This window comes from Mustela lutreola, chromosome 2 (assembly GCF_030435805.1).
Source record: "Mustela lutreola isolate mMusLut2 chromosome 2, mMusLut2.pri, whole genome shotgun sequence".
Taxonomy (NCBI): domain Eukaryota; kingdom Metazoa; phylum Chordata; class Mammalia; order Carnivora; family Mustelidae; genus Mustela; species Mustela lutreola.
In genome coordinates, this window is record NC_081291.1 from 5,078,703 (window position 1) to 5,099,946 (window position 21,244).

General features: G+C 61.8%; 1 protein-coding gene and 1 long non-coding RNA gene across 13 annotated transcripts; one reads left to right on the forward strand and one right to left on the reverse strand.

The window, feature by feature from the left end:
- Window positions 1–1,593: 1,593 nt before the first annotated feature.
- On the forward strand, window positions 1,594–20,689 carry ADAMTS10 (ADAM metallopeptidase with thrombospondin type 1 motif 10). 12 transcript variants are annotated; one of them, XM_059159722.1, is made up of 28 exons: window positions 1,612–1,746; window positions 4,038–4,117; window positions 4,461–5,139; window positions 5,324–5,510; window positions 5,699–6,045; window positions 6,408–6,564; window positions 6,973–7,190; window positions 8,837–8,920; window positions 9,054–9,199; window positions 9,614–9,657; window positions 9,799–9,904; window positions 10,000–10,146; window positions 10,396–10,537; window positions 13,177–13,284; window positions 13,737–13,882; window positions 13,993–14,056; window positions 14,715–14,812; window positions 15,009–15,111; window positions 15,413–15,535; window positions 15,635–15,758; window positions 16,623–16,703; window positions 16,782–16,945; window positions 17,040–17,166; window positions 17,261–17,390; window positions 17,700–17,904; window positions 18,143–18,319; window positions 18,393–18,552; window positions 19,915–20,689. In XM_059159722.1, exons 3-28 carry the CDS (start codon window positions 5,098–5,100, stop codon window positions 20,022–20,024), a joined length of 3,540 nt encoding a protein of 1,179 aa, XP_059015705.1. In that variant the 5' UTR covers window positions 1,612–1,746; window positions 4,038–4,117; window positions 4,461–5,097; the 3' UTR covers window positions 20,025–20,689. The 12 variants fall into 12 exon arrangements, with proteins under 12 accessions (XP_059015709.1, XP_059015705.1, XP_059015706.1 ...); XM_059159723.1 differs by having other exon boundaries at window positions 4,464–5,139; XM_059159726.1 differs by lacking the exon at window positions 4,461–5,139 and having other exon boundaries at window positions 1,594–1,746.
- On the reverse strand, window positions 3,801–8,890 carry LOC131823410 (uncharacterized). The gene is made up of 3 exons (XR_009350577.1): window positions 8,747–8,890; window positions 7,425–7,512; window positions 3,801–4,332 (listed from the first exon to the last, which is right to left on the reverse strand). It is a non-coding gene; the product is annotated as an uncharacterized LOC131823410 (long non-coding RNA).
- Window positions 20,690–21,244: the final 555 nt, after the last annotated feature.

Consider the following 21,244-nt stretch of genomic DNA (forward strand, 5'->3'; position numbering starts at 1 on the left):
GAGGCCCAGAGATGGGTATGTGGGAGTGGCTTAAGGCTGAGTCACATGCACTACCCAGACCACACCCCCAGGGGGAGAGGGAGACCCCCAGGGGACATCTGGGGGTTGCAGGATGGTAAGAAGGAGAAATGAATCCAAAGAGCCAGTTTCACAGAATGATTATAAGAAGGTTAGTAAAGTAGGAAGTGGCAGAGCCTGGGAGCTCCTGGCTCAAAGCAGCCCTGAAATTTCCAGCTATGCCTGGTGGCCACCCAGCATCAGGCTAAAGACCCAGGGGCTATAGGAGCCCCTGGGCTAAAGGTGGGAGGGTCCATCATTAGGGAAATTGAGAATGCCAGGGCAGCCCGCTCTTTAGAGAAAGAGGTAAACGGAAGGCCGGAAGGCCAGGTGGGCTCCCAGGGGGCCCCCATGAAACGGAGGCATTGCTGACAGAGGCCAGCGCTGGCTTACTTGGACTTGTTCCTCAAATGGGGGGTGTGGGCAATGGAGGGTGGGGGTAAGCAAACCCAAGGGCAGGCTGTCCATCTGGTCTGGCCACAATGTGGTGGGCGCTCCAGGAGCAGTCTGGTATTTATGGAGTACCTGCTGTATACCTGGGCCCTGACCTAACTTTCCAAATTCAGGACAAAAGGAACCCATGTTTGCTGTTGAATGAACCCCTCCCCACAGCGGCCTGTAAGGTTATCACCCACCCTGCAGGGAGACTCCGGAGGGTGTGACCCTAGTTCCCCGGGGGTCAGGCCTGGAAAATGCCTGGGGCTGTGAGGTTGGGGGTCACAGCCCCGCACCCAGGGCCTAGGACGCTACCCGCCACCTTGGGATGGATTTTCACTCCTGCCCTGACTATGCAGGTCAGCCCCATCCTTGTGTTAGCGCCACATCTACTGAGAACCACCCCCCCCCCCAGGAATAAATAAAACCCCCAGGCCCCTGCGCTCAGGAAACTGTCACTCTCCCCGTCTCTAGCCTCGGTTTTCTCTTCTGTGAAATGGAACCCACCAGGCCCGCGGCAGGTCAAGCCCCCAGAAGGGAGCTCCGGGAGGGCAGGGGCGGGCTGAGATTTATTCACGGGTGGCGCCCAATAAATGCTTGTTTGAGCAGGACTAGCCCTCAATAAATAACAGCTGTTGTCGATGCTGGCGGTGGTGCCGGCGAGAGAGTGGGCTCTCCCCTCCCCCACCCTCCGCCCGCTCCCCGCTCCCTCCTCCCCTCCGCGCCCCATTCCTTCCCGTCACCTCCCCATACGACGGTGCCTCCTCCTCCACCCCCCACCTCCTCCCGCCTCTTTCCAGTCCATCTCCCTTCCCCCCACCACCCCACTCCTCTCCCTCCTTTTCCCCTTACCCCTACCCAATTCTTCCTCCCTCCCCTCCCCCCACCCTGCCTCCCTCCCCTCCCCCACCTGCCACCTTACTCCCTCCCCCCTCCTTCGCCTGCCATCCCCCCCCCACCCAGCCCCCACGGCGGGCCCGGTCCGGGCGGGGCCGCCCGAGTTCCCGGGTCCCTGGCTCGGGTCCAGCCCGCGGCCCAGGCCGGGCGGCGGCGGCGGCGGCGGCGGCGGGCGGGGTTCTGGCCGCGCGCGGTTTGGGGGTTTTTTTATAACCCTGGCAGGCGGCTCAGGAAGTGCCTTCCCCGCGCCCCCTCCCCCGGCCACGCCGCCGCGCTCGCTCCCTCCCTTCCTGCGCTGGGCGGCGAGACGGCGGCGGAGACGGCGGACGGAGGCCCCGGGCGGGCGGGCGGCCGCAGGTAACGGCGCGGGCGGCGCGGCGGGGAGCGGGCTCGGCGGGGCCGGCGGGCGCCCGCGGGGGAGGCGGCCGGCGCCGGCGCCGGGCGGCCGCGGGTGACCTTGTGTGTCCGCGTCGGCCGGGGACGGCCGCGGGCCCGGGTCTGTCGGACCGTCCAGCCGCGGGGCGGGGGTTGTGACGGTGTGTGATGTCCCCGAGTGTGCGCGACACTGAGGTCGTGCGGGCGCCTGTCTGGGTGTGTTCGCTGCGTGCGTGTATGTGTGTCGGGGTGCGTGTGGGCATCCACGTATGTGTGCGTGCAGCTGCCTGTGTGTGTCCGCAGGAACATGTCCATGAGGGTCTGGGTGTGTTTGTGTGCGATCGTGTGGGGTGGGGTGTGTGTGCATAGGTGTGAGTGTAAACTGACATAGTTAAGTGCTATGTGTGTTGATGTCTAGGTGAGTGTGTGCGTGTCTCTACGCTGTCTCCGGGTGTGTCTGAGAGTAACAAGTGTGTAAATGCCTGTATGTGAGTGCGTCTGGTGTGTATGTCAAGTTCTGCGGGACTCTGTCCGTTGTCTGGTGGGAGTGTGTGAACGAGTGTGTACATGTCCGTGTGTGTAGGCCCAAGTGTGGGTCTCTAGGTTGTCTCCTGTGAATGAGTGTGTACGTGTGTGTGCACATAGGTCTGGGGAGTGTGTGGTTGTGTGTCTCCTGCGTTTGCCTCCCGATGTGTGTGTTCTGAGCGTGTCGGTGTGTTGGGATGCGAGCCTTTTGTGGGTCTGCGGTGTCCAGTTGTGGGTACCCAGCGGCGCAGGTGTGGTCACCCTCGAGTGTGTGCATTTGCTACCAGTGTGTGTTTGTGTGTCTGGGTGTGGGAGTGGCACCTCCCACTTCCCTTGAGTCGGTCACGGAGGCCACAGCCGTCTGTCTTCAAGTGTCTCCAGGCCGTCGGGCTCAGGGCCTTTAATTAGTGGCTAGTCGAGGGGGACCCGCCGGGGCGCCGGCCCCCTCCTCCCGCTCTTCCCGCAGGCCGCGGGCGGGCCTTTGTCTGCTCTCCCGGCAGGGTCTGCCTCCCGCCCAGCCAGATGTGCGGCGCCTGGAGAAGGCCTCTGCCCGGGCGGCCTGAGCCTTGGCCTCCACGGAGCGGCCGGATCTTCCCGGCCCGGCCCAGGAGGTCTGGGCGTGGAGCGGCGGGTCCGTCCCGATCGCTGGGATGCGATGGAGCCTCCGCTGTTTCCGGGCCGCTTCCGCGGCATTTCCTCCTCCGGCGCTGGCGCCGTCCCGGTGCTGGCCGCCTCCCTCCTGCCTTCTGGGAGGAGGGGCTGGGAGCTATGGCCAAGCCCGGGCACGCGCGCTCGTGCGTGCGTGCGCGCCCGTGCACACAAGCCACTCGGGCACACACAGGGCCACACACAGGGTCACATGGGCACAGGCACCACACACAAAAAGTTACCTATGTACATACAGTCTACTTATACAGTCACACACCCAGAGACACGCAGAGTCACACACATGCAGTCCCGCACACATCCTAGTGGAGACCCCTGCTGCTGCCCCCAGCCGGGCTCAGCCCGGGAACCCCCTAACCTCCCTACCCTCAGTATCACTTTCTCCCCAGACCCACTGACCTGTTCCCAGTACCCCCATGGCAGGTCACCCCTGGCTACCACCCTGCAAAGGGGCCACTATCCCAGATCCTCCCCACACACACACACACACACACCCCAGCCCTGGAGGGACACCTGTCCTTCCCTGCAGCCCTCCCTCCATCCCCACCCACCTATGTGGCTCCTTCCACACACCCCCCACCCCTGCTGTGAGGTCGAGGGGCCCAGCCTCAGAGGACAGTGGTGAGGACTTCAGGGGTGCGGAGCAGAGAGACTCAAAGACACTGCAGCCGGGACCAGAGCCACAGAACCGCTGCGGGGAGATTCTGCACCAGGCCTGGCCGTGCAGGAAAGAAGGAGAGAGACAGGACTGGGGGAAAGGGAGCTCCAGCCTCACTCTGCAATGAGAACGTTGCCACCTTGGCATGGGAGGGGAGGGTGGTTAAGGCCAGGGGAGGGTCGGGGGAACTGACCAGGAAGGGGTTTAATCAGAACCGGTCAAGGTCTCCAGCATGGATTACAGGAGAGGAGGCAAGAGGAGATCAGAGCACAGGGAGGAGGGAGTTTGGTGGGGGCCCAGGAGCTGAGGGAGGATGAAATCCAAGAGGAGGCTTGTCAGGGTCAGGGGGAAGGGCAGAGTATTCTCAGCCACCCCTGAACTTCAGACCCAGGCCAGCTCCTTCTCCCTGCCCCTCCCTGTCTAGGCACTAACGCAGAGGCTGAGGCACAGAGGGGCTCACGCACAGGTGTCCGACCCCAGGCCGCCCACTGCCACCCCCAAAAGGTAAAAACAAACCAAAAAACAAGGGATAATCATTAGCCCAGCTGAAGGGACCAGTAGGGTCACAGAGTGTCTTGGAGTGAGCTCCCCGTCCCTGGAGGGGTCCAAGCAGAAGCGGGTAATGTCAGCTTCTAAGTCTGCATCTTGTTGAAAACCTGGCTCCCTCCCTCGTGTGCTGAACTGCCCTGTTTGGAGATCAACTCTCAGACTTGGCCAGGCTGCAAAGAAAACAAGACAGTGTGTGATTAAGGGGGAAACGGCACAGGGGAGGAGGAGGAGGGTGGAGACTGCAGTGGGGAGGAGGGTTTGGCACAGGGTAGTGGCCCAAAGTGGTGTCTGTGCGCAGCAGGCTGGCCTGGGGCAGATGCCAGAGAAACCGAGCTCTCCCGGACAACCCTAGAGCTTCCAGAAAGAAGAATCTGAAAGGAGAAGGAGTCGAACCAGGGGCGAGGCTGGAAACAGAGGGTGGAGGAGAGGTCAGAGGGACAGATGCCACCTGTAGGTGTGAATGATGCTCCCTGTGGCCGGGGACCCAATGGCAGCGCCTAAGTCAGAGAGGGTTAGTGGGAGGAGCCAGTCACTTCTGGCTTAATCTGGGCTGAAAATGCCCACTGACCAGCACAGCCTTCAGATGTGTTCCACTCCAGCCTCCCCTTGCTGCGCTCCTGCCTCCCCACGGGCACTGTGCCCAGCCGCACTGGCCCTTGTGCTCCTGGGTCCACACCCAGGTCCTCCCTGCCTCTGGGCCTTTGCTTCTGCGGCTCCTCTCCCTGGGCACCTGCTCCTGTCTCTTCGTGACGAGTTTCTTCTCATCCTCCAAGCCTGTTTCTGAGCCTCCCCGTTATTTCTAGAGAACTTGTCACAATCTGAACTCCTCTGGTTCGGTCACTCCCAGGAGATGGCCCCTCGGTGGGCAGAGACGGCATCTCTGCCATGCCTATCGTTAGCCATGAAGGAGTCCTCAGGATTATTGTGGAAATGAAATGAAATGGTGTGAAAACACTCAGGCCGGTGGCTGGCACGTAGTAGGTACCCACCGAGTCCCGATCCCCTGTGTATTCCTGTAGCATAGGGAGGATGAGGGGGGTGGGGACCGGGAGAGGAAATGCCAGAGGCATCCCGGGAGCTGGGAGGAATGGGCTTCAGCACTGGCCACACTGGGCAGCAGGACAAGGCACCCGCCCCCCCGACCCAACTCCTCCCTCCCAGGAGCCCGGTGATGCTGCCCAGGCTGTGAACAGGGGAGGCGGTGCTGTGGGGGCTGCCGGCAGCCGGGGCTGGAGAGAGACATGTGGACACGTGGCCTCTATGGCTCCTGCCTACCAGATCCTCCGCTGGGCCCTTACCCTGGGGCTGGGCCTCACATTCGAAGTCATACACGCCTTCCAGTCTCAAGGTAGGGGCGTCCCAGGGCAGCATGGGGAGGGAACGAGGAGCCGAGGAAGGGTCAGTGGGGCTGGGATGGCAGTCACTTGGGGGAGGGCCCTGGGGTCAGTGAGGCCAGCATCACTGGCCCCATAGCCAAGCCACAAAGACCCAGATCGCCCCTATGGCTCACCCCAAGCCTCTGACCCTCGCCCGCAGATGAGTTCCTGTCCAGTCTGGAGAGCTATGAGATTGCGTTCCCCACGCGAGTGGACCACAATGGGGCCCTGCTGGCCTTCTCGCCCCCCACGCCCCGGAGGCAGCGTCGGGGCACAGGGCCAGCCCCAGAGTCCCGCCTCTACTACAAGGTGGCCGCACCCAGCACCCACTTCCTGCTGAACCTGACCCGCAGCCCCCGCCTTCTAGCAGGGCACGTCTCCGTGGAGTACTGGACACGGGAGGGCCTGGCCTGGCAGAGGGCTGCCCGGCCCCACTGCCTCTACGCCGGCCACCTGCAGGGTCAGGCTGGCAGCTCCCATGTGGCCATCAGCACCTGCGGGGGCCTGGTGAGCAGAGGGTTCCGGGAAGCAGGGGGACATGCCCACCAGCTTGGGAGTTATGAAAAACACTTCTCCATGTAGGCCAGAGAAGGAATCCAGGTGGATGGTTTTTTTTTAAGTATTTTGAGCTAGTCATAAGGATTAGTTATTCTAGGACATAGCTAAAGCAGAACTTTGAGGAAAATGTGTAGCCATAAGGTCAGGCTGCAAAGGAAACCAATCAAACTTCCTCCTCAGAATGGTAAGAAAGAAAAGCAACATAAACCCACTAAGACAGAAAGAATGGAATCGTAAAGACATAGGTAGGGTCCCATGGGCCCTGGAACCAAAGCCTGATCCAAGCCCTCCACCTGCTCCCCAACCCCCAGCATGGCCTGATTGTGGCAGATGAAGAAGAATATTTGATCGAGCCCCTGAAAGGTGGGCCCAAAGGGGCCCAGGGCCCAGAGGACAGTGGCCCCCATGTGGTGTACAAGCGCTCCTCTCTGCGTCATCCCCACCTGGACACAGCCTGTGGAGTGAGAGGTACATCTGTCTTTGTGGGGGCGGGCAGAGGGAGGAAGCAGTGTGTGACGGCCCTGCCGTGAGTGAGACAGGTGCTCAGGCATAAACCCTCTGTGATCAGACGGACATGGTGCACAGTGCCCATGCCGAGGCAGGCGGCTCCATGCCTATGTTTGGGCAATGGAATTTTCAGGAAGTGGCGCGGTCGCTCTGGTTGTTGTGGGGCCCAGCTGTCCATGCCACCAACCAATGTGACAGCGTAGAGCCCATCCTCTGGGTAGTGGACCATAGTAGAGCCAGACATTGGACACCTAGGACACCCAGTAGCCAAAGACCAAGGGTTCTGCCGGCCCGTGGGGCCAATGCACCATCAGACAGGGTCACAGACCTATGAGCAGGCAGCAGAATGACCAGAAATTGTCCATCCAGATGAGAAGCCATGGAAGGGGCGGCCGTGGTGGCTCCGTACCCTGAAGCCACCCCCCGCCAGGCCCCTGGGGAATGAGACAGAGCGTGGCCAGCCAGGCCTGAAGCGCTCCGTCAGCCGCGAGCGCTATGTGGAGACCCTGGTGGTGGCTGACAAGATGATGGTGGCCTACCACGGGCGCCGAGACGTGGAACAGTACGTGCTGGCCATCATGAACATTGTAAGTGCCTCCCCCTCCCCGGCCATGGAGCCCTGAGATCAGGGAACCCACGCAGAGGGGGCAGAGTAAGAAAGGAGGCCGGTTGGGCAAGGAATAAGGAGAAGCAGCCTCACTGGGCGGCCAGGAGCATAGACTCAGCTCTGCTGCTTTTTAGCTATGTGCCCTTGGACCAGTCCCTCCCCCCCCCCACCGTGCCTCGGTTTACACCCTTTGAAATGGGGGTAGGAATAGTACCTCCTCCGGAAGGCTCAGGCAGTCGCAGTGAGTCAGGATAGCGTTCCAAAGAGCCCCGGGCACGCGGTTGAGGCTGCGCAGGCACCTGCTATATAAAACAAGGATGCAGCTTGAACTTGAGGCCAGCAGGACACAGGGGGTCACCTGAATCCTCCCGCAGGCACCTGCCCACCACTTCACGTGGTGACCTCGCTCACCCACACTCAGATGTCCCCAGGGCCCATACCAGCTGTCTGTCGAGACTCCGGATCTCTCTGAGCCTCAGTTTCCACGTTTGTACGACACTGTTGTCATAATATCTACCCCAGGAGGAAAGAGTCCAGGCGGGGAGGGGGGCAGGGGGAGCCAGACAGAGAGGTGGCCCAAAATGTTGACATAGCACCGCACTTATGCCCTAGCCCTGCTTCCCTCCCTTGGGCTTTCAAAGTTGGCTAGAACCTGGGCACCTAGGTGGCTCAATGGATTAAGACTCTGCCTTTGGCTCAGGTCATGAGCACAGGGTCCTTAGATCGAGTCCTGCATTGGGCTCTCTGCCCAGCAGGGAACCTGCTTCCCCCCTCTCTCTCTGCCTACCTGTGATCTCTCTCTGTCAAATAAATAAATAAAATTTAAAAAAAAAAAAGTTGTCTAGAACCTGCCAGAGTTTCTATGGCTCTCCACGTGGGACAGTGATGCCCCAGGCTCCGAGATCACTGCACACCGTGGCGACCACCCCCCTGACCCCAGGCTCTTCCTCCTCCTCCCTCGCCCCGTCTCCAGAGCTTCCTGCCCCCGACTCTTCCACTTTCTTATGTTGATGCTCAAATTGATACCTTTATTTTTTTTTTTAAGATTTTAAGTACTGACCTGAAAGAGAGAGAGAGAGCACAAGCAGAGGAGAGGCACAGAGGGAGAGGGAGAAGCAGGCTCCTCACCAAGGAGGAGTCACGGGGACATGGGGTTCAATCCCAGGACCCCGGGATCCTGACTAGAGCTGAAGGCAGATGCTGACCAACTGAGTCACCCAGGCGCCCCCAAATTGGTACCTTTAGACAGCCGTGGAATGAGAACAAATGTGCACATTCCTCGGGCCACCTCTGGGCAGAGACACTTGGGGCCACTGTGGGGATGGGTAGGGATAGAGGACAGACAGACAAGCTGAATGGGGGTGAGTCAGAAAGGAAGGTACCAGGGAGCAACCCAGACATGAAGCCCCCTTGTGGCACCTATCCGCTGTGGGTTCTGACCTCTCTGTGTGTCGGTCTGCCCCTCTGTAAAATGGGAATGACCATCGTCCCTACCTGCGCAGCAGGGGTAGCCCAAGCCTGGCCCGCAGGACTTACCTGGGGAAGGAGGGCCACTGCCGTTTTGCCTTTTGTCTCCTGCTCTGGGCCCCTCTTAAGACTCCGTCTCTCTTGTTTCTTGGAGGTCAGGTTGCCAAACTTTTCCAGGACTCAAGTCTGGGAAACATCGTTAATATCCTGGTGACACGCCTCATCCTGCTCACGGAGGACCAGGTGCGAGGGCCCCTTCCCCGCACCTGCCCCCGCACCTGCCCCCCGCACACCAGCACTGCCTGTCTCCCCCTCCCCCTGCCCAACCCCCTCCCACAGGGGTGGCTGGCCCCCATGCCCCCCTGTCTGTCTGCAGCCAACCCTGGAGATCACCCACCATGCCGGGAAGTCCCTGGACAGCTTCTGCAAGTGGCAGAAATCCATCGTGAATCGCAGCGGCCATGGCAATGCCATTCCAGAGAACGGTGTGGCCAACCACGACACAGCAGTGCTCATCACGCGGTGAGGGGCGGGGAGGACTCCAGGACATGGGCCGGGGGAACGCGTGGTCCCAGGGACCCTCCTGGTCCAAGCAGGGCTCACTTCTGCTGGGAGATGGGAGAGGCTGGGAAACTGCGGCCACTCCAGTGGGGAGTCAGATTTGGGGAGGGGCTGCTGGGAGCCTGAGAGCCTTGGTTCAGGAGGACGGCGGGGGGGGGGGGGGGACAGTTGGGCACAGACAGTCTTGTTCCCTCGCTGTCTCATTGATGCAGTCAGTTGGTCACTTACGCACCCCCAGCATCCCCGAGGTCCACTGCGGGCAGAGCACGGGCTCCAGGCGAGAGGCCGAAGGGAGCCTCCGAAACCGGTTACGGTGGCCCCTGCAGGGATTGGGGAGGCAGCCCAGCGCCTGACTGCCCCCCTCTCCTTCCACAGCTATGACATCTGCATCTATAGGAACAAGCCCTGTGGCACACTAGGTACTTAACCCCCGTAGGCTTCAGGCACCCGTGGAGGCAGCGGATGGGTGCCCCCCCACCCCGGCCCCGGCGGGATGGGGACCTGGCTGGACCAGCCCTCACAACCCGAGCCCAGCCCTGCCCCACGCGCCCATCCCCCAGGCCTGGCCCCCGTGGGCGGCATGTGCGAGCGCGAGAGGAGCTGTAGCATCAACGAGGACATCGGTCTGGCCACTGCCTTCACCATCGCCCACGAGATCGGACACACGTGAGGCAGGGGACACCGCGGGGCGTGGGGGACGGGGACGGGCCGGACGGCAGGTTCCTCGGCCCGGGTGGTGGAGCCGACGCCGCTCTCCCCAGGTTTGGCATGAACCACGACGGTGTAGGGAACAGCTGTGGGGCCCGTGGCCAGGACCCGGCCAAGCTCATGGCCGCCCACATCACCATGAAGACCAACCCTTTTGTGTGGTCATCCTGCAGCCGCGACTACATCACCAGCTTTCTGGAGTGAGGACGTGCCCGCGTGCCCGCCGCGCCCCCCCCCCCCCCCCGCCCCCGCTCCCGCTCACCTTGGCTCGGAACGGGGTGGGGGAGGGGGCGCGGGGGAGCGGGGTCTGGAAACCGGAGCTGCCTCCGGGAGGGGTCCTGTTCCCTACATAGGGCTGCACCCTATGACCCACACCACCCCCCCCCACCGGGCCCCTGAGCTCTTCGCCTGCAGCCCCCTGACGTCACAGCTCCTTTTTCTTGCCCCAGCTCAGGCCTGGGGCTGTGCCTGAACAACCGGCCCCCCAGACAGGACTTCGTGTACCCCACGGTGGCACCCGGCCAGGCCTACGACGCAGACGAACAGTGCCGCTTCCAACATGGAGTCAAATCGCGTCAGTGTAAATACGGGGTAGAGAGAGCCTTCCTGCTTTCCTTCCTGGGAGGGGAGGGGCCGCAGGGGGTGGGAGCGTCGGGAAGGGGGTGAGCCCCCGTGGGGGCCAGGGGGAAAGAGGTGCACAGGTGTATAGACGTCACGCGCACTCAGTGACTGGGAGGGTGGGATATCCTGGCCCTCCAGACCCCTGATTTTGGGGGCTGGTCTGGGGAGACCTTGGGCACCCCCTCTGTCCAGCCTGTCAGGCCACTGGTGGGCTGCTGCAGGACTAAAGTCCCAAACCCCCTAACTGGGCAGTTTTTCACCAAACATTCCAAATGGGGTGGAAATAGTTCCCTGGGGACGGACCATCTTTCCCACTCGGCAAAGAACTGGGCAGAGCCTTCCAGGGACACCCTGTCTTCATTCCCCACATCCCCCACCAACTGGTTCACAAGATCCCCTGGCCCTGATGCTTGGCTGGACGGGCTCTGAGCCTCCGGGCCACCCCTCCCTCTTGGTGAGGTTTGCATTGATTTCCCAAAGCCCCATCCTTCTGTAGAGAAACAAGCTGGGGGTCCCACTCCCAGCTGCCCCCAAGGAAGCTGAAGGCCCGCCGGCTTCCTCAAGACTCCAGAGATCAGAGTTTAGATGGCCACGTCCAAGCTGAGGCCATGTCAATTCAACACAGGAAAAGGCAGCTGTTCTAATGCCCTCACTTCATCCCAGGGCAAGACAAGGAGACAAACCCTGGCATCATTTCTACTTAACCTGCTCTCCCACCCTCCCTAGCCTGACTGGTAACTGTAGCACCCTTAACGAATTTCTAAAGAATCTGGAGCATCTGCTGTGTCCCTGGTATCCTAACCATGATGACAGTGGCTGACGTTTACTGAGCGCCCACTATGTGCTAAGCATGTGATATGTTTCATCTTGTTTAAACTCTTGACAATCCTGCTATATTTCCACATTACAGGTGAAGGGAATGAGGCATAGGGAGGGTGCCTTGCCCAATATCACAGTTCAAGAACATGTCAGAGCTGGGACTCGAAGGTCTCACTGTGACTCCAAATTTTATAATGAGGTGGGGGAGGGGAGGAAGTGCCGGAATAAGGAGCTTGGACCGGTACTGGCTGTATGTTGAATTGATTCTTTCTTTTATTTCTCCAAGGAACATCTTCCCGGAGCCCCTGGCAAAGGGGGAAATTATTGACTACATATAACTTGGCTAACGCGTGTAAAGAGCTGGGCCCAGTGCCTAACCCAGAGATAGCTGTGGTCATTGTTACACAATAACGGGGAGTTTGTGCAATCTCTTTCAGATCTACTCTGTCACATGCCTCTCAGCCTTTTATGTAGGCAAGGCCTATCTCTTAGATGAGAAGACAGGGAGGGGGGGTGGCAATTCCCCAGCGGGGCTGAAGTCTCCCCGACTGGCTCAGAGCCCGTTCACATGCACCACAGCGCCTCCTTGTGGAGAGAAGGAAAAGCAGGACTGGAATAGCCAGTTCTCCTTAAGAGGTGTCAGAAGTGGGATGAGGGCCCGTGATATTTACAAATGGCCGGGAGGACACAAGCCAAGTGAAGCCAGAAAACCAGGCTGAGTTTTTAACTGAGATGTAGCCTCTGAAGGAGCACAAGACAGGGACTCTGGAGGACAGTTGAGGGAGCGGACTTGAAAACAACTTTCCGGAACTTCTCATGTGTGTGCAGATGTCTCTCAGAGGCTGCCCCTTCCTACAGCCATTGATTGGCCCCGTCCCAGAATATTAAAACTTGAAAGGATTAGGTTCAAAGAGGAAATGGCACATGGTTATAAAAAGGAGAATGAAGGCTCTCCATTTCCCAGGGTTGGAGAAGGCCCTGGGAGGTGGGGCAGATGTAAGCTAGAGGGTCAGAGATTTGGACACCCCTGAACCCAGGGGATTTATCCAGCGATATTAACCTGAAGGGTCAGAGAGACTTCCTGGGACTGGTCCAGCCCAAGCAGGATTCCGACAGGAAGGTGGGCTGAGTTTTCAGTGGGCAAAGACGCATCCCAACCAGATCCAGCCTGTCTTTGTTCAGGCCGAGTCTCCCATAGAGTAAAAGTTCCAGGAGCTTCCACAGTTTGCGGGGTGGTGGGGGAGGGCAATAAAGAAGACCACCAGATGGAAAAAATTAGAGATGAGGCCTTTGACCTGAGCCATCTTCCAGGCCAGGGTTTTCAGAATTACTGTTCTCCCCGGGGGCCGCTTAACCCATCCCAACAAGGAATGCAGAATCATCTTCGTTCCTCAGCAGGTTTGGAGACTCAAGAGGCACCAGAGTGATGAGATCACAGAGTGGTCTATCAAAGGCCCGGGTTAGAGCCAAGGCTGCCCCTCAGAAGCTGTGTGGTCGCTAGCAAGTGACTTTACCTGTCTAAGCCTTGGTTTTCTCACAGTGAAACGGGGGTAGTGATGCCTAAGGGGGCTTGCCACACACACGGACGTTGGTTAAGTGCAGCCCATAAGGTAGAGGGGAGGTCTCAGGCCATGCCCCACAGGAAAACTCCAGAAGGCTCCTGGAGACCCAGCGGAGGAGCGCTGGGGCCCCACCGCAAGGCGGCAGCGAGCGGGTCGCCGCCCCCGGCGGGCGGGCTGCCCGAGGGAGGAGGGCGGGGGGCGAGCCTGAGCAGGCGCCTTGGCCCGCAGGAGGTCTGCAGCGAGCTGTGGTGTCTGAGCAAGAGCAACCGGTGCATCACCAACAGCATTCCTGCCGCCGAGGGCACGCTGTGCCAGACGCACACCATCGACAAGGGGGTGAGCGCCGGCCCCGGCAGCCAGCCGGGCCCCGCCCCCTGCCCTTGAACCAAGCCCACCGCGCCGCTGTCGGGGGTTTCCGTCGGCTCTGGCCACGCCCCCTTTCCTTGAGCCACGCCCATCGCGCCTCCGTGCGGGTTTCCGTCGGCTCTGGCCACGCCCACTGTCCAGAGGTCCCGCCCATGGCCTGAGGCCACCCGCTGCCCCTACTCCAGCAGTGCTAGACCCAGGGCAAATTTCACCTCCCGGCGGTGACCGTAGGCTTAGCCCACGCCCCCATCTTGCCTGTGTCTGGGTCCCCAGACCCCACTTCCACCCTCGCCCCTTCGGTCCCATCCCAGAGATGCGGTGACCTCTAGCTGGGGGAGGGGCGGGGCAGGAAAGAACGCGGGGATCCCGGGAGTCCGCGGAGCCGGACTCACCCCGCTTCCTCTCCCCAACACCTGCCGTAGTGGTGCTACAAGCGCGTGTGCGTCCCCTTCGGGTCGCGGCCGGAGGGCGTGGACGGGGCCTGGGGCCCGTGGACGCCGTGGGGCGACTGCAGCCGGACGTGCGGCGGCGGCGTGTCCTCCTCCAGCCGTCACTGCGACAGCCCCAGGTCAGCTCTCAGGACCCTCTGTAAAGAGAGCGGGGCGGGGGCGGGGTCCCCCTCTAACAGCCTCCCTCCCGCCCCACATCTGTTCTGTCTCCCCACCCCAACCCTTCCAGACCAACAATCGGGGGCAAGTACTGCCTGGGTGAGAGACGGCGGCACCGCTCCTGCAACACCGACGTGAGTTTCCCCAGGACCCCAGGGTGGGATCCGCTGTCCTGCCCTGCCCTCCAGACACCTGCCCGGGGGCTCCCCTGCAAGCGTCTGGTTCCTTCCCATTCTCAGATGACTCCCCCACCTTGAACTTGTATGACCTCCGCATCCTCCTCCAGCTACAGTGCACTGCACCTCTCCTCCCTGCAAAGCTGGGTTCCCCAAACTTCCCCAACCCCACCCCAAAGCCATCTCCAAGCTGTCACCAAACCCAGTAGCCACTGAGGACCCAGTTTGGGTCCTCCCTTTGTCCTCCCTTCTGCCCAGGAACCATGGCCTCCGTCCACAACTCCCTACCCCACTCCACCCCCGTGCTGCCATCACCCCTGCCCTGTGCTCCCAGCTCCTCCCCACAGACCTTCTGTTTTCTCATCTCCACTGCTGTCCCTTCTTTAAATGCCGGGGTTCCCCATAGCTGGTTGGGGCTTCTGACTGTGAGCGAGTCTTCTGTGGACACACCCAGTAAGCACAAGGCTTACTGCAGCTGGGGGTGTTCAGAGGGCGGGGAGCGCTTGGGGGGCCGCGGGGTGAGTGGTCTTCCCAGCCCCACCTGGAGTGGCTCCTGTCTCCAGGGAGTCCACACATGCCCCACCCCCCATAATGAGTGCCCCTGGCTCCTTTCTAGGCCTGTTCTCAAGAAAGGCCTCATGGTCTGAAGCCAGAAACCCAGCCAGCACCCCAGCTCGCCCCAAACTCTCATGGGTCATCTGCTCCATCTCTGAAGTACCCGTCCCTCCAGCCCCACCGCCTGGCCCTGGCCCACGCCACCAGCCTGACTCACCTGGCCCCCCACAGCTTCCTCCTGGCCTCTTGCCTTCAGCTTCCCCCTCCAACCCAACCCTGCTCTGAGCATCGGGCCTGTGCCCTAACTCCACCCCCCAACACATGGCTTCCCTCCCTGTCCCTCTCTTGCCCCCAGGACTGTCCCCCGGGCTCCCAGGACTTCCGGGAGATGCAATGCTCCGAATTTGACAGCATCCCTTTCCGTGGAAAATTCTACACGTGGAAGACATACCGAGGAGGTGAGTGAGGGACCCAGGAGGCCATGGGGCACTGGAGGGCGGCAGCAGGTGGATGCAGCGTCGTGGGGTCTGACTGAGCACCCCCTCAGTCAAAGGGCCAAAGAGCCCAGGAATGTGGTTCAGCAGTTCCTTGACTGGACACCGGGAATCCCGACTCCCTCTGCGCAACCTGCCTAGCCACGCTGGGGCTGGGGTCTCTCCCTCTTTGCCTCCCCTACCCCCATCCTCGGGAACGAGCAGGGAGTCCCGGGTGGCCTGGCCCTCCGTCTGACGGGGCCGTGCCCCCCCAGGGGGCGTGAAGGCCTGCTCACTCACATGCCTGGCCGAAGGCTTCAACTTCTACACGGAGAGAGCGGCCGCCGTGGTGGACGGGACGCCCTGTCGCCCTGACACAGTGGACATTTGCGTCAGCGGCGAGTGCAAGGTGAAGGGGACTCCCAGACAGAGGGCAAGGAATAGGGGAGTGAAGACAGGGAGCGGGGCTCACTGACGCTCGGCCCCCCCACCCTCCCCACCTCCCCAGCACGTGGGCTGCGACCGGGTCCTGGGCTCCGACCTGAGGGAGGACAAGTGTCGGGTTTGCGGTGGTGACGGCAGCGCCTGTGAAACCATTGAGGGGGTCTTCAGCCCAGCCTTGCCCGCAGCTGGTGAGAGAACCCCATTCCTTCTCCCTCTGGCCGCTTGGCCCCATCACAGTAGCCAGCGTCAGCTACTCAGACCCAGGGGCCCGGTGGGGACCTCAAGAAGTCCCGGGGCACAGCAATGCCCCAGCTCAAGGCCAGGGACTAGCTTGGGCTCTGGCATCTAAACCTTGGCAACCAGACCTAAACCTTTCCCCGCCCCCACCCTGGGAGGCTGGCCCTGGGTTGGGGGCAGAGGGGTTGACCACTCTCCATGGTCTGAACCAGGGGCTTGAGGGACTCTGTGCTGGAGGAAAAGTCTTACGGGGGGAGGGATATCTGTAGGGTATGGTGAACTTGAGCCTGCCTTCCAACCTTGGGCTGAAGGACAGCGACCCCAGGGAGTCGGGGGTGGCTCCAGGGAGCCGACACACACAGTGAGGCCCCCGTGTGGGGTTCAGGGGACAGGAAGGGACCTGGGTTGGAAGTGGTGGAGCCCGCACTGCTGAACTCGCCATGTCACCATGTGCGTTGGGGCCTCCACAGTGTCCCCATCCCTCTGCGCCGGGGGGGTAGGAAGCGGACCACACCACTGTGGTGGTCAGAGAGGCAGGAAAGTTGGGGTTCCAACCCCAGCCCCGCCACTTCCTAGCTGTCAAACCTGAGCGAGTTGTTCAGCTTCCTGAGCCTCAGTCTTGTCATCTGTAAAATGGGTGTGACGACCCATCTACTTCACAGAGCCAGACCTGGTGCTACAGAGGATGGCCTTGTAAGCACTTACTGCAGTAATGGTCCGCTGTTGTCATCGAGGGCCAGGAATGGGGGGGGTGGGGCGGGTAGGCTGGTGCGGGGGAAGGGCCAATTGGGCGACATCTGAGTTCCGCCATCCAGGATATGAGGAAGTCGTCTGGATTCCCAAAGGCTCCGTCCACATCTTCATCCAGGACCTGAACCTCTCCCTCAGTCACCTGGGTGAGCTGGAGATGGTGGGATGGGGGTCAGCAGGGGGTCAGTGCAGCTGGGGTTCTGACCCCTATGCTGTCCTCCTAGCCCTGAAGGGGGACCAGGAATCCCTGCTGCTGGAGGGGCTGCCTGGAACCCCCCAGCCCCACCGCCTGCCCCTGGCTGGGACCACCTTTCAGCTGCGGCAGGGGCCAGATCAGACGCAGAGCCTAGAAGCCCTGGGACCCATAAACGCATCTCTCATCGTCATGGTAACAATAGTGGGAGCAAGATGCCGGAAGACAGCAGCCTCCTTGTGGGGACTGGAGCTTGGCTTCCATTTGATGGCCTCCTTCCCCACCCCAGGTACTGGCCCGGACAGAGCTGGCTGCCCTCCGCTACCGCTTCAACGCGCCCATTGCCCGAGACGCGCTGCCTCCCTACTCCTGGCACTATGCGCCCTGGACCAAGTGCTCAGCCCAGTGTGCCGGCGGTGAGGTCGGGGTGCGGTCGGGGGTAGGCACTGGTCCCCTGGGCTCCACTGCTGGTCCCGGTGGGGCTGAGCGGGTCTCCCGGCCACCCCCCAGGCAGCCAGGTGCAGGCCGTGGAGTGCCGCAATCAGCTGGACAGCTCAGCGGTGGCCCCCCACCATTGCAGTGCCCACAGCAAGCTCCCCAAGAGGCAGCGCGCCTGCAACACGGAGCCTTGCCCGCCAGAGTGAGTGCCCGCCGAGGCTGCAGGCTCGGGGTGACAAGAGCCAGAGTGGGCAGTGCTCCCAGGATCAGGGTGACAGGGCTCCCCGGGGTGGGGTGGAGGCTCTCCCTCAGCGTGACGCACCTCCCACCCCCAGCGTGGGTGCAGGGTGGGGATGTCCCAGGGGTGTGCTGGGGTGCTCCCTGCAGAAGCAGCCCTGTGCGGGATTCTGCCAAGATGCTGGCTCCTGAGGAGGAGGAGGATATGCCGGGACCCCAGCCCGAGGGACGGCCCTCCCCTGCACACTCTCTCAGACCTGCCCCCTCCCCGCAGCTGGGTTGTAGGGAACTGGTCCCGCTGCAGCCGCAGCTGCGATGGGGGGGTGCGCAGCCGCTCCGTGGTGTGCCAGCGCCGGGTGTCAGCCGCTGAGGAGAAGGCGCTGGATGACAGCGCGTGCCCGCAGCCGCGCCCACCGGTTCTGGAGGCCTGCCAAGGCCCCGCTTGCCCGCCGGAGTGGGCTGCCCTGGACTGGTCAGAGGTCAGCCCATACTGCTCCCTGTGGGGGTGGGGGGATGCTGGGAAGCCCTTAATGGGTTCCCACCAAGGCACCTCTCGGCAGTCACAAGCCCCTCCTGCTCGACCTAGTGCCCCCCCAAACCGGTCCAAGGTTAGCTGACCTCTCCTTGTCGCCCTCTGGACCACCATCTGCCCCTCCCTGCCCCCCGCGTGGGGGGACTGGAGCACCCAGGAGCATGAAACCCCCTCTCCGACTGCAGTGCACCCCCAGCTGCGGGCCAGGCCTGCGCCACCGCGTCGTCCTGTGCAAGAGCTCCGACCACCGCGCCACGCTGCCCCCTGCGCACTGCCCGCCCGCAGCCAAGCCGCCAGCCACCATGCGCTGCAACTTGCGCCGCTGTCCCCCGGCCCGCTGGGTGACAGGCGAGTGGAGCGAGGTAGGCCGGCGCCCTGGGGACGGGGGCGGAGGGAAGGGGCGCCCCGCTGAGGCTCAGCAGCGACTCCCCGCAGTGCTCCGCACAGTGTGGGATCGGGCAGCAACAGCGCGCGGTGCGCTGCTCCAGCCACACCGGCCAGCCGTCGCGCGAGTGCGCAGAGACTCTGCGGCCCCCGTCCACACAGCAGTGCGAAGCCAAGTGCGAGAGCGCGCCCCCCGGGGACGGCCCCGAAGGTATGTGCGGCACGGGGCCAAAAGGTTCCACGGGGGCCCTGTCCAGAGCGTGGGAGTCCTGACCATTGGCCTGGAGCATCTCCAACCACCGGAGCGTCTTTGTCCCCTCCAGGCACTTCACTGCCTCTCCCTGCAGGCAGTATTTAGTGCCACTATATACCAAGCATATTAGGCGCCTGATCCTTCCGGGCACCCAAAACTCAGGTCATTCCCGCAGCCACCTCCGCGACCTTCATCCCAGTCTTCTCCATCCGAACCGTGAACTGCCGAGTGTTTTCCTTTAATTCAGAGTTTCTCAACCTCTGCCACTATTGATGTTTTGAACCGGATCATTCTTGGCGGGGCGGGGACGAGGGGGGCGGGGGGAGGCGCTGCCCTGGGCCCTGTAGGATATTCAATAGCGGTCCTGCCCCCCAGTGGTGACGAGCAGAAATGTCTCCAGATCTGGCCGTATGTCCCCTGGGGGACAAAATCGCTTTCCCTAGAAAGGAAATATGTCCTTTTTTTTTTTTTTTTTTTTCCTACCTAAGAATTTATTCTCCATACAGGGCAATAGATAACTTACCCGGGCACTGGAACCAGACTGCCTGGATTGGGTTCCCTCCGCTGCGCCTTCTAATGGGGCAGGCGGATAATGATATACTCACTAGCCCGGGAGCTGCGTGAGAGAGATGGACTAAAATAACCCACGAGGCCCTTTATTAGGCACCAGGCCCTGTCCTACCTCACTGGCCAAGTGGGAGCCCGCATCACTGTCGCAAACGGACGGTCGATGACCACGAACACAAAATACTCAAATACCCTGAGAAGGAGCGACTTCTCTGGACCTCAAGGTCCTCCGTCGGTCACAAAGGGAAACCAGCAAGGATTACAGCCCCAAATGGACCAAAAGGATAACTGAAAGGGAGTGCTTTTGTCGTAACTGAATACTGAGTCTGAGTCCCAGACTCAGCACTGTCTCTCCCAAAGTCCACCAACAGTCTAATGACATATTTACAAGCCTCTTCCACACACTTTTTTAAAAAAGATTTTATTTATTTATTTGATAAACGGTGACCGCTAGAGAGAGAACACAAGCAAGGGGAGCAAGAGAGGGAGAAGCAGGCTTCCCACCGAGCAGGGAGCCAGATGTGGGGCTGGATCCCAGAACCCGGGGATCATGACCTGAGCGGAAGGCAGACACTTAACCGACTGAACCACCCAGGCGCCCCTTGCACCCTCCCCCCAACTTTGAGTTACAGTTATAAGCTCCTTTTGAGAGGCGAGGAAACTGAGGCAGAGAAGTTAGGAAGCTCTGTGAAGCCTTCAGATGCGCTCCTAAGGGAACGGGCCCTGAGCTCTGATCTCTCCCGCCCCCTCTAGAGTGCAAAGACGTGAACAAGGTCGCCTACTGCCCCCTGGTGCTCAAATTTCAGTTCTGCAGCAGAGCCTACTTCCGCCAGATGTGCTGCAAAACCTGCCACGGCCGCTAGGGGGCGCGCGGCCCCCAGAGCTAACGCTGGGCGCCGGCTGGAGGGGACCCGGCCCGCAGCTGGCCAGCCTGAAGGAGCCCGAGGGGGCGGGAGCTGGGAGTAAAGGGTGAGACGAAGCCGGAAGTTATTTATTGGGAACCCCTAAAGGGCCCCTGGCTGGGGGATGGAGAGGGGCTGCCCACCCCAGGGCCCCTCCTCATCCCCTCTCCCAGTTCATAGTGAGCCCCCCTCCAGGGTGGGTTTGAGGAGGGAACAACTAACTGTTCGCCCTAGAGCCCTTTTCACCCACTCCTAGGGAGCCCCTAATACTGCCCCCCTTTGGCCGGAATATGTACTGTGAAGAGTGGGGGTGGGGAGGGGGTCTGCCTGTGTCCTGCCCCCCACACTGCCCTATCCCTCCACTCTGAGCTAGGGGCGGGGGAGGGGGAGGGTCTATGTCCGCTCTAGGGGAGGGGGATTAGCACCACCTCCCTGACACCCTCCCCCTGACCAGACTAGCTACAAGGCTGAGGCAGAGCTGGCAAGATCCACCACAACCTCTGCCCTCCCTGCCCCAGGGGGACCCCGACATCCAGGCGCCCCCATCATGGTGCTACAGACCCTGCCCTGGGGCCCACACACCCCTCGCCAGGAAGCCCTCCATCAATAAAGTTCTGTCTTGTGTAGCTTTCCGAGTGTTGATTTGTGACAGCGTCCGTGAGTCTGAGTCACACGCAGTCCCCGCCACCGAATGGAAGGGGCCGTGGCCCCCGCCCCAGCCCCCCACCCCGCTCCCGCCGCAGGTGGGTCCCATCAGTCCAAAGGGGCCTTTCACCAGCCGGGACAGAGCCCAGTGATACGACAGCTTCTAAGGAGGGTCTCAAGCCTCCCGGTCTGGCCCCGGGCTTCCCGCCCACCGCACCCCCCCGGCCCTCGGCTCGGTCCAGCCGCCCGGGCCGCCCGGGGCCCCGCGGAAGTTCCTCAATCTCCCGCCATCTTCCCATCTCGGGGCGCCTTTGCGGGAGCTGCTTCCTCTGCCAGGGGCACCCTCCCCTCCCCTTTCCACCCGGTTAACTCCAGCTCACCCTGCAGCCAGGGTCCCCTCCGTGCAGAAGGTCCTCCCGCCGCTCGCTCACTCGCGGGTGCCTGGAGGCTTCGCCGCCGTCTGCGGGCGCCACGCCCGGGAGCAAACGCGTGCGGGAGATTCCGGGACCGACGCGCTCCTCCCCGCACGTGGCCGC

Bases quoted from the DNA above. Each gene is read 5' to 3' on its own strand.
- ADAMTS10 (XM_059159722.1), top strand. From the start codon at position 5,098: ATGAAATGGTGTGAAAACACTCAGGCCGGTGGCTGGCACGTA. The intron at 9,200-9,613 runs GTGAGGGGCGGG...CTCCTTCCACAG, and splicing joins ACAGCAGTGCTCATCACGCG to CTATGACATCTGCATCTATA. The intron at 9,905-9,999 runs GTGAGGCAGGGG...CGCTCTCCCCAG, and splicing joins GCCCACGAGATCGGACACAC to GTTTGGCATGAACCACGACG.